General features: G+C 39.2%; 1 protein-coding gene across 1 annotated transcript in view; it reads right to left on the bottom strand.

The window, feature by feature from the left end:
* Window positions 1-12,018, bottom strand: part of RFTN1 (raftlin, lipid raft linker 1) — a 101,827-nt gene extending 89,809 nt beyond the window's left edge. The window contains exons 1-2 of the mRNA XM_026841740.1: window positions 11,678-12,018; window positions 2,217-2,372 (exon numbers count right to left, since the gene is read on the bottom strand). Of these exons, the coding sequence (XP_026697541.1) occupies window positions 2,217-2,361 (145 nt within the window). The 5' untranslated portion in view covers window positions 2,362-2,372; window positions 11,678-12,018. The remainder of the gene's footprint in view (window positions 1-2,216; window positions 2,373-11,677) is intronic.
* Window positions 12,019-12,064: the final 46 nt, after the last annotated feature.

Here is a 12,064-nt window from a genome sequence, read left to right as displayed (position 1 = left end):
AAACCTGTGGAAAAAATGTCAGGATATATATACACACTGAAATGGCTAAAGTAGATTCACAGAAGATAGACTTCATAACCCAAATGTTCTTTTTACACAGCTGTGAGCATTTCATTTTTAGAAGCCTCTGAATCCACACAGACATAGGTGAAACAGTCATCACTAGCTCTGGTTATCTGCAGAGGTTATTTCTTAGCAAAAAATATAAATGAACCAGTGATGCTGTCACCATTCAGAAAAACCTGGAACGTCGTAACATTATGTAGTGCAACTTGAGCCTTCATACAGACAATGACATGAATAGAGAGGGAGCTGCATAACCACAAGCTGTTGCCCTGCCAATCCTGAGAGCACACAGTCATGGGTGATACTAAGGAGAAAGAGCGGGAACAACAGCTCCATCCCCTCCTCATCTGCCTATCCACTGGCATCTTCAGAGACTGGAGCAATGGGTACACGACATGCCAAAGCAGAACCCAATGGGAGCTGGATAGCTTATGCTCTTATAAGCAAGCCAAAGAATTTGACAGAAGTACTTCTACTTACAGTCTCTTTAAAACCATGCCTCCTAAAATCATAATAAAACAATCTATGATGAGTAAGAAAAATGTACAAGTATGCTTTACAACAAACCTATCCATTTAATCAGACTTGGAAAGTCTGAGTTTAATTTTTTGCTCTGTGCCAGACATCCTCTGTGCCTGAGGCAAGTCACATTGCTATCTCATGTACTGATTCTTCCTCCATACAGTGACAAAGATAAGACTTCCTGAGGTAGCAGGAGAATGCACACACTAAAGCTTGTGAGGCAATCAGACAGAACAGTGATGAGCATCCCAGAAAAGCCTATAAAGTGTGTCCTCAATATTAATTCATTTTCACTAGTGACACAACGTACAGTACATCTCAGTAAAAGTTGTCAAACTATCAAAGAACATGAACAGTTCACTTTGAAATAAAAATACATAAACGTAGAAACAACTGCAATACATAAACATGAAAACAATTCCCTCCCATTTGTTCAGTGCTCTCAGTAACTGCAGTGCATCCCAATTAGTGTAACAAAAAGCGTAAGAATCCACAAGCGCAGCGGATAGGCACTAAGGGAAGTCTGCAAGACAAAATTTCTCAGCTCCCACGTTATCTACAAAAGCACACTCCTGTCCAACCACCTATTCCAAACCTCCAGCTTTTTCCAAATTCAAGTTCACTTTGCAGCAAGTTTTAAAAAACAACAAATTCACATCACTCTGGGCTGAACATACTGAACCGCACTAGAGGTGTCACATCAAGCGACATACCAGCAGCTCTTTGTCTCACACAGTGAGAGACGTACTGCTTTGGCTTTTCCTTTGACCTGACTTGCAAAACAAGAGAAGCAGCAGCACACTGCAGGGCAAAAGCATAAAGGCTCTACCTGGCATCCTGCCAACTAGCTATAACAGATCTTGGTACTGTGTTGTTTTATATATAGCAAGAAGCAGGTCCCAGCCTTCTGCTCAAGCTTCAGATTTCCAAATGGTGTGAGCGAGTAATTGCTTGTAGAGCAGGCTAATTTTGAAGTGAAAGAGGGCACAGGCGATGGTGTGAGCAATACTGGCAGAGATGGTTGATGTCAATCAGGAAGGAAAGAAATGGTGTATCTGTGGATTGTCATGTGAATTAAAGCAAGACTATTTCAGACAGAAAAAAAAAAAAAAAGGTAAAAATTGCATGAGACTGGACCTTCACTACTTTGATGTTTTAGATCTTCAGTGTCTCCCACTATCCTGTTTCCACCCACATGGGTGCACCTGTAAGTATTTGTAACCACATAAGAGTTATTTAAGGTAAGTTAGCAAAAATGAAAACACTAACTTCAACCTCTCAAAATACTCCTGAGGGAGCACAGGGAGCAGAAGGGGAGGAAGAAAAAAGAGCAATAAAGTATATAACCTGGCAGACTTGTATTGCTTTACCATATGAAACTTGGATAAAATGCAAATTAAGGAAAAAAACATCCATATTAGAGTAACAAAATAAAAAGGGGGAGGGGGGAGCGTAAAAGAACCTAAAATCTGGTAAACTACGACTAGCTCGAATTCTCAGTAAGAGAATTAGATCCGGTAACTTATAACTAGCTCTAATTCTCAGTAAGATCTCCGCATGCAAGCATTATGACTGAAGACAGGCATTTACTTAAACTGAAGACAACTGAAAAACTATTATGTACTTACTATCATTTAGTGTTGTGAAGTCCAGGAACCGATATTCATAGCAAACATCTATCTTGGTTTCTACCTGGGGCCTTTTTAAAGTTGAATAGATATTACCAGGTCGTTTTTCATCATGTTTCTCCAGTTTGTTCAATCCACAACCCATTTCAGCAGCTCCTGATACAAAGAGGCAGGGAAAGGGAAAAGGGAAAAATGCATAAAAAACATTTATTTTTGTTTTTTCTTTACAGTTTCATGCACCACACTCACACATCACAGTGACTTTCAGTTTTTAAATGCAAGCTACCTACAAACTATATGAAATAGTGTAATTAAATAAATGCTGGGACAGTAACTGAAGTATGTACTACTCATATCAACCCTCAGGCATGCTATTATTTTATTGGAAAATTGACAGTTTAATGCATGTATTTTACATCTTTCAAATGTATTCAATCATATACTCTGGAAGACATATGTTCCATTATAAAAAGCGGCTGAAAATGCAAAACAACTTGCTGATATAATGGTTGACAACTTAGTAACAATTTCTATATATGCAGTTACTATGAAAGCAGATATCATTATCTTTTATACAGATCTCTAACATTCAAATCAATATCTAGACTTGTAATTCAATGGAAGAAGCAGGTTTGCAGAGAACTACCAGCATTTAGGAAAATACCTCACTTACTACCACTTCGTTTTTTCTGGTAAACCCTAGGAAATAATGGCACTTCACAGAAGCCATCTTCAAACCAGAAGAGGCACATGACCACAGAACTGGACTAGTTCTCTTTAATAAGCTGCCAGTCCACAACGTTTTAAAGAATTGCTCCTGACAACCATTTCTGCTACACAGTAAATGTTTCTCAATATCCTGCACATTACAGCTCATCTGAGTATGAAAGAATAGAAGAATTGCTTGGTGAAAATACTCAGATGATCCAAATCCTCTCAATCTTCTTCAACAATGCTGGTCAGATTGAGGCAAATTATTTCAACCAGCAGCGAGTATGAAAAGACACAGACACACCAGCTACGTACCTGAGGTTTTTTTATTACAACCCACCCAATATCCTGCCTCTGTTTATATGGAGAAACTCATGCTTTTGGGGATGGGGAGAGGAAATGCAGAATAAACACTCAGCAAAAAAGAGGGGCTCCCACAGGCCACCTGGACACTTTGAGGCATAGGATCCATTCAGTGTAATCGCTCTGCATGAAGCATCATGAAGATCGGTATTTCAGCCTCCCTGCAACCTCTGATGGATAGCAACAAGCACCTGAAAAACTTCAGTCACGGACTAGGGCTGCCTTTACCTTGACAATTACTAAACCTAAAGCAGAGAATGAAAAACCAGTTGAGGATCCGTGTCTCCAAAGAGGTGCTTATAAGCTTATGCCACAGCTCCATCCCCCAAATGGTTAGAAAGTTAGTCAAATTTCCAGCCCCAATGTATTTGGTATCTATTTGTAGAAATTTATTCATACTTACATTGTGCTTTAACTTTTATAATTTTTGTCCCTCCCTCATATTTCCTTGTGAAATCATTTTTAGGAATAGTTACCAAATCCCTTCCCGTATTTTGCTAGCACAAATGTGCTCAAGTCCTTCCCTGTCACTTATAAGACAGGATTTCTTCTCCTTCCATCTCTCCCCTCACTTTCATTTGCATCACTCCTGTTTTCATTTCTCTGCGTGAACACAGGTGACCATATGCTCAAAATGAGATTTTAACAAGGTCTATTAAAACAACATTGATGCTTCCCTGTCTTCACTGCAAATAACATGCCTACATCACCTAAAATCATCATTCACAGCTGAATCACATTCACAGTTTACTGTCAGCTTCCTAGCAGACAAAGAACCCATTTGTCTTTATTGTCATCCAACACAGCTAATAGGAGTTTCCAACTCATTCCCCATAACTTTCGCATTTTTCTGCTACTCAGTAATAATCTCATCCCATTCTCCCGCACCCCTGAAAGAACTGGAAGTCTTTCCAGGCTCAGCAATGCCACCCACCTTCACATCATCTGCAGAGTCCGTAAGTGCACATCTACACCTTACTGCAAAGTCATTAAAAAATACATCAAAATAGGACTGACCAACACATGAAACCTTAAAAAATCCCCTAGTAAATATTTGATCACTTGGAAACTAGAAGCAGAAAAAAAAATTCCTAGAAAGACTTGCAGCATCCAGAAAAATGGATGATGTGTCACACATGTTCCTGAACTTTAACTATTTGGGGGATTCATCCACCAGAAAACAACCTTCCCTGATTATTTTGACAGAAAAGTAAAAACTACTTTAACAGTTTCTATAAATGAAAGCTAGGTCTGGGGATTTATTTTTTTCTTTTGGCATTTAAGGTTAAAAATCCTCAGGATCTTTCTCTGTTCCCAAAATGATGTATTTATTCTTTTTTGTAATGACAACTCTACCATTAAGTAAAAAAAGGTTATTCTTTCATCTATGCAGCAGCTTCTTTCTTTTGCCCACGCAATATAATTAGCTTAAGTCTAAAATGTTATTTAATATACAAATGTATATTGTATATTAACGTTCCTAACATGGACTGTAACGGAACACATCTAGCAGTATACTTGTGCTTTAATATATTGTAGAGTGAGCAACTATGATAGCAGTGTCAGCAAGTGTATCAGATTTCTTGTTTCAGCAATGGCTCAGTAATTCTTACACATCATAAGTATACAATACAGCATTTCGTAAGGAAAAAAATTCCATTTTAGAGGTCATTAGGCAGTAGTGCCTGCAAACCTCAGTTATGCAAAGGGTCTGAAATCCACAGGCCTTTTCAGACAGTGATGGCTGCAGAGGAGGCCTTTGGGACTCAATATTTCACATCACGGAAGAGTTTCACATTCTTTCCTAATTTAGGGTGAAAGCGCTAGAAAATACAAGCCTGCTCTTCCAGCAGCAGCCATGGGCACTCTCCACTGCTTTTCTAGCAAACATTTCCTTAGCCCTTTTGAGAAAACCAGTCCACCCTCATTACCCCTGCGAGTAATGATCTCTGCAAACTGTGCCAACCTAGAAGCCATACAGTATGGAGATACCTGCCCACCTGGGATTGGACTGAAAACAAAACATACTTTTTTTGTATTAGTTCACTACTAAGTGACTGCTTACCAGAAGACTGATTTTCATCTTCCTACTGCTTGGCTAAAACTTCCATTAGTATCCTCGAGGATAAATACTTCCTCACATTTCATTAAGTATAGGCACAGTTATATTTATGTTCCTAAAGCACACATACAAAAAAGGATGTTTTCACTTGAATAAAAATGAGGTATTGGTAGAAAAAAGAAGTTTCATAACATCACAATCTTTTCCACAGTAATTAGGATGCAAGTGCTGCAGCAGTAAAAAATCTCAAGAAATAAAGTTCCTACTTTAATGCAGGAGTCTGTTAAAAAAAAATCCAGAGATGTATGAATAGTTAAAGTTTTCTCAAAGATACTGATGATGTGTGTATGACAACTAATCACTGAATCACCAAATTCTGCTCAATGTTATCCCACAAACTTCCTACTGGGACAGCTTGCTTTATAATCTTCCACAGATTTTTAACATTAGTTACTACCCTCTTCCTTTCTTTTGCAGCGAAGTTAATGCTGTTCAGTCTTTCCATTCTCCTCTGAAAACATCTCCTTGCTTTTCAGTTACAAATCTAGTTGTCAGCAGGACATTATTCACCTTCTTAATTTCCTACATTGAAGTTACCAATGAGTGCTGCAAGAAATGTTCATCACTGATGCAGTCAAAGTAATCTAAACCCACTTCAATCCCCTTTTTCAGCAGGCATATTGTTTTGCTATAAGTGATGCTTGAGGTTACTGTACTACATATATTTATCCTGGCTTTCTACACCTGCATGTGAATTTTTTTTTTATTCAGTATTAAAACAAATTATTATCAATAATATTCACTTTTTAATAAATTAAAAAACAATGCTTCAAAACCACTGCAAAATTGTCACATATTTTTTGCTCTGCCAGTAGGTTCTAAGACAAAGGTTCTTTTTCCTTTCAATTTAACATAAAAATTATCAACTCGCTAGTTCTATACTTACAAGAATTACCTTGAGTGAGAAAAAAAGTAACATCCAATGCAGAACACTAATCACTACAATTAAGATTTAGCTATGGGCTCTTATAGCTACACATGCTGGAAAAACTAATTCTGTCCAACTTAGATTGTGAATTAATCTTACGCATGCGCTATGATCTTGATAATCTCTAAAACTGTTCTTGTTTTCAGCCACACGATGATAAGAATAGAACTGAAACCCAGATCTAACAACAGATTTTTTTTGTCTATACCTCATTTTAATTTTGAGAAACATGAAAAATAGAAGCTGTGATGAGTTGCAGAACAACAGCAAAGCCTACAGTCAATTCCTAAACTTGTCTTGTGAATCCCCACTGGTTAGGAATCAAGCAGTTTGCATCTGCAAACTAAGTTCAAAAATTTAACCCACGTTTTGTACACCCCAAGCAAACACCCAACTTGCAAGCCACAGAAGCAGCCTCTTGCCGCCACCACCTCCTCCCCATTACTATCCTTCAATTTGTATTTTAGAGCAGAGGAGCCCTGGGGAGCATCTGGAGGAACAGGGCAGAAACCCACTCCACCACAGCAAATAACCTGCCCCTGAACGCTTCTTCCCAATGCAAGTTTTATTGAAACTGGTACCATCCTTTGCCATGAAAAACAAAGAGTCACAACAAATTGTACTCAGCAAGAGGAAAAAAAACAGTATTTCCATTTTTAAGCACCTCCATGATCCATGAAAATGAGCATATCTTGAATAAAATACAGGAATTTTTATAGCTCTTTTAAAGATCTGCCAAGTTTTCAACTCATCATCTCTGAACCTAAGCTTTGTTAAAATACTCTCTACAGTTCGGGTTGCTTTCTCACTTATACTAGCTTCTGTTCAAAATACATGAAAAATACAACAAGTTCAGAATTAGCAAAGAACAACAACAAGCTAAAAGCATATCAAGAAGCTAATGACTTATTTTCTTGATAATAGTGGCTCAGGCCCCAGGATTCCTTTTCAGCAGGAAAAGGGCACAAAGAAGAGAAGGAAAAAAACCCTGCCTTCTATCTGATTTTTTGTTTGGGGCTTTTTTGGGAACAAATAGAGCTAATTTTCTAATGTATGCCCCCCTCCTTTCATGGAACTCCGTAACAATTTATCTCCAAGGAATAATAATGAAAATTACAATGAAACGTAGCAGAACCACATGGCTAATGGAAGCTTGAATAGATTACCAGACTAAGTAATTTAAGGGATGTTTATCAACTGAGTATATATTGGCTAAACAGTTTATTTCAACTATATCAATATTACAGAAAGCATTGTCAATGACTACTTACAAGGATGATTTGAAAAGACTTCCTACACAATTCTTCTAAGTACACATAGTATTGGAGTGAACTGCTAAGCATACAGCATTAGACTGAACACTCAAATATCATCTAACACACTTGTAACTGCAATACACTACCACCTGAAACTAAAACAAGGTAATTTTGATATTTATAATGGCACCCAAAGAAAACATGCTGTACAGGCTGATTACACTACTGTCAGCTTGGTTTTAAGCTGTTAGTGAGAACAAGCTTGCTTGCATTAACACATTTTAAAAATTTATTGTCCAGAACTAGTGACCTCATTTTGTAAGCTTTATGATAAATTTATTTTTTTAAAAAACATATCATAAGCTACTGCTAAAGTTCCTGTCACAAAATTATGGAACATGATTCTTACTGGTGAGTGAAGCAGTGACACAAGGTAACTGCAATGGATTAATAGGTTTTCTCTCTTGATTTTGGTTAAGTCCTTTCATCCTGGTTCTTCTTTCCATGGGTAATATTTAGCTACCTCACAGGGATGCTAGAAGGCTTTTACAAATAATTACAGGACTTCACATTTGTTGTGCAGTAATGAGATGCACTTATTTCCTTAAACCCTCACTCCTGCGATCCTGACCTTTCCATTTTCAAAATAATAAGCACTTCATGCTCAGCTCAGTTCACTTGCTAGCATGTGGTCACTTAATTCTTGCATCCTTCCCAGTCTAAGAAACATCAGTGTTTAGTCCCCAATTCAGCTCTAAACAAACCCTGAGAGAGCTTGTAAATTATGACCGAGTCCCTTTCCTAGCATAGTTAAAGCAATGAAGCAGAAGAGCAATAACAAGGCAGAAAAAAACATCAGCCGGGGAAGCATAACCAAAGCAGAGGATTAAAAACACCAGACCTGACAAACTGGGTGTACAGGCAAACAAAGAAAGGAGACTAGTATGCTAGGATGATCCTTTATAGGTTCCCAGAATAGAGCTGTGCTCCTGACATATCCCCATTTTTCCCTCTCTGGCTTACCACTATATGGGTTTTTTTGTGAGATTACACTCACTAAGAAGGAAATTCTATACTGAGAGATACCTACTCAGTCCTTTTTTGAAGAGTATTACCATACAGGTAACTATGTAAGCATATATTCAGTAAATGCTGCAATAATTGTTCTTTGTGGGGAAGGATCGTTTAAGTAATCAATGTTTACCAAACAATTTAAAAGATTCTCAAAGACTTATTTTGAAAATACGAAGAACAATTACAGTAAATCAGTCCTACCCATTGCTGGATGTCACAACTGATCAGTTTTTTTCCCCGTATACTTACCAATTCAACTGGCGCTATCAGGATATTAGACTTGCATCTGATAACTAAATCTCTGCTTATAGAAAGGTTGGCAAAAAAATAATCCTAGCTTTATTCTTTATGATTGATTTTCTTTAAATTAAACAGTAGAGCAACCCAAGTAAATCTCAATTAAGGTTTTCAATTTCAAAAAGCCAAATCTCAAAAACTAGGGGAACTCATTAGTGAGATGAACAAGAATGAAAAGTTGGAGGACGTGAACATAGGGGAGGTCTGGAACATGTTTAAACTACAATATGAGTATCTGCAGAATTTGTAACCCAAGGAAGTGACAAGAGAATTCATAAGAAGGTTTCCAGACCCAGCGAGATGAATTACCTAATAAAGAAGTTAAGATAGAATAAGCAGAGAGCTTTCAAAGGACAGGAAAAAAAGCTCAGCAGAGGAAACTACAGTCTCGGATCAAGAAACACCAGCATCAAGTGAAATGTGCCAGAAGCCAAGCCCAGTTAGAGAGGCCAAAGATACCACAACTAAACGGAAGCAGAACACAAATCAGGAGGACTAATTTGGACTCATACCAAGAACCCTGGAAGACCTGTCATGATGAACTGCAAATCCAACCCCTAGAATTAAAAAGCAAACTATTGCACCAGGTTTCGCACCGTCTCTCTGGGAGACAAGAAAACATACTGCCTACACGAAAAAAAAAGGGGAAAGATAATTTAACCAGTTAAAACAATTGCTAGTCTAGCCTCAAGAATTTGCTAAACTTCAGGGAGCTTGAAGAAAACAAAATGATACACAGATAAATACGATATTGATTCAGCAAAGTTAGAACAGACTGGTAGGTCCTAATCACAGCTCATGGAGAAAGCACATGCAGCACGTCAAGTAACACACCGCCACAATAACATGATTTCAGTAAAACATTATTAGGTGATCTTGTTTTTATTAGGGTGTTCACAACACTAGTTTTGGGCTCAACTCTGCTGCCCTACATAACACACATCCACTTTCCTCTGCGCTGTCCCTGGGCCCGCAGGTCGCAGGCTACCTCAAACAGGGGCTGCCACCAGCTGCGCTTAACCCTCTCTAAGGAAACAAAGCTGGTTTGTGTGTGTGTGCGTACACATGGGCGAGAGGGTGGGAGGAAGAAAGCAAACAGGATCAGAGAGAACTGGTAGAGGAGCGAGGCAAGTGTTGTGCTGGTGTTGGGGAGCAATCTGAGGAACAGTAGGCTGATGGAAGATCTTGCTTCTTATCCCACCTACATCACTCCATAGGATTTATCCAAACGATTTAATACTGAGTGATACCATGATGCTGTCTTTCAGTACAAGAAAAGGTTCAAATGTACCACACAGTTCTACAAAACACTTTTAGGCAAGGTATTTCTGGTCACTGGATAAAGTACAGGTAAAACTTCTTCTGAAATACCACGGCTGCTAACGTTCCAGCAAAATGCCTCCATGTGAAGACAAGAGACTACAGAGTTGCCAAGAAGGACTAGAGAAACACTCTCAAGAACTTAAGGGGAAACTACAGCAACTAACATTTATTGTCTAGCGAATTAAAGACTGAATGGACCCAACAGAAGCATGCATAGGAATGTTAGATACAAATCCAACCTTCCTTTAAAGTTAATCCAATGCCACTCAACCCACAGAAAACAAGCATGAAAAACAGATGCATATTGCAAGGTATGCACAGTAGCTTCAAGGACAGTGAATAAAACCATGGTAAAACACCAAGTTAGACAGACTTGACAGTTGTATGCTTACTGTCTTTTGCTAGTTTGCCATGGAATAAAACCCAGGCCAACCCATTTGGGATAAAAGTGGACCACTGAAGCCAGATGCGAAGCTGTGGGATCTCACATGAAGTTGGGGGATGGAATCGTAGTATGGGATTTTAAAGACAGGCTTCATCAATTTTGATTCTTAATTCTTTGAAAGGCTGTGGCGCCAGCTTTTTCAACACAGATTCTTAGGCCACTTCATTTCAGCCAGTATAGTATCTGTGTTTCCCAGTACCACCGCTCATAACTCCCCGAGGTATTTAATCACAGCTGTATATACTCATTCCGTGCTACATTCTCGCTCTCATACCAGGGGAATGCCAGCATCCAAGCACTGGAAAGCCCCTTGTCTAGTGTAACTAACTTGAGGTTAATTTAGATTCCTAAAATAACCCTTCATTCTGAGACCTTTTTTCCCTTAGATTAAAAAAAAAAAAATTAAAGACACCAATATGACCACTAGTATTGTGAAAAAAAGGGTTATTGCCAGTAACTTGTTATTCAATACCAGAAGCTAAAATGGCTTGGATTCATTAAAAATAAAACATAAAAGCAGATGTCCAAAAAGATCTCCCCTTGTAGAGCAGAGAGCAGCTATGCCTTGACAATGTTGGTTATTCTCCTACTAAATAAAAAAAAAAAAAGCCCAACCACGGTTTTGGTTTTGGTTGGTTTTTTTTTTTTTAATATAGGAATTAAAATAGAAGCCGTATAAAAAGCATACCATAGCTTCCAAATGTTGGCTGAATACATTAAAGAACGCTTTGTCAGGTATAGTTAAATTTTTATTATTTCGCACCCAGCAAGCACTTCAGCACACCAGCCGCCCCTCCCGAGACCCCCAGTGGACTCCGGCCCCGCCGCCTGTCCCGCCACAGGCAGCCGCTGCTCCAGCCGGCTCTCCGGGTCCGAGCTGGCGGCGCTCCGGAGCCAAGCACGCTCGGTCGGCGCGGAGAAGGAATGCCTGCCATTAATAACCTGACCGAGGTGGAAGTATCCCAGAAGAGCTCTAGAAGTCCATCCACGTAAATTCCCCTTTTCCAGCAATACGCAGGCTGCGAGCAGGAGTTTGCTCCGCCAAGAGTTCAGATAAACCAGAGAGGAGAGAGATGCATTCTCTACTCAGACATACAGATGCTGACCCGTGGTCACCCTGCCTCTCCTTATATCGTAATAAAAACGTGTTGAAACAGTGTCGCGGACTCGAAAAGGCAATATCCAGCCCAGCCTCTGAAAACAACTGTAAAATCACAGACTCCCGCCAGCCACACGATGGCACGTCGCGGTACCGCCGCGCCCCGCTGCCCGGCATGTGCCGAGCGGGGCCGGGCTGGGCGGACATACACACACACACCCCCCCAGCCC

The sequence above is a fragment of the Athene cunicularia genome, assembly GCF_003259725.1.
Source record: "Athene cunicularia isolate RWA chromosome 2 unlocalized genomic scaffold, athCun1 chr2_part1, whole genome shotgun sequence".
NCBI classification, from domain to species: domain Eukaryota; kingdom Metazoa; phylum Chordata; class Aves; order Strigiformes; family Strigidae; genus Athene; species Athene cunicularia.
The sequence above is the reverse complement of the archived record's forward strand: the minus strand, read 5'-3'. Positions and strand labels throughout refer to the sequence as shown.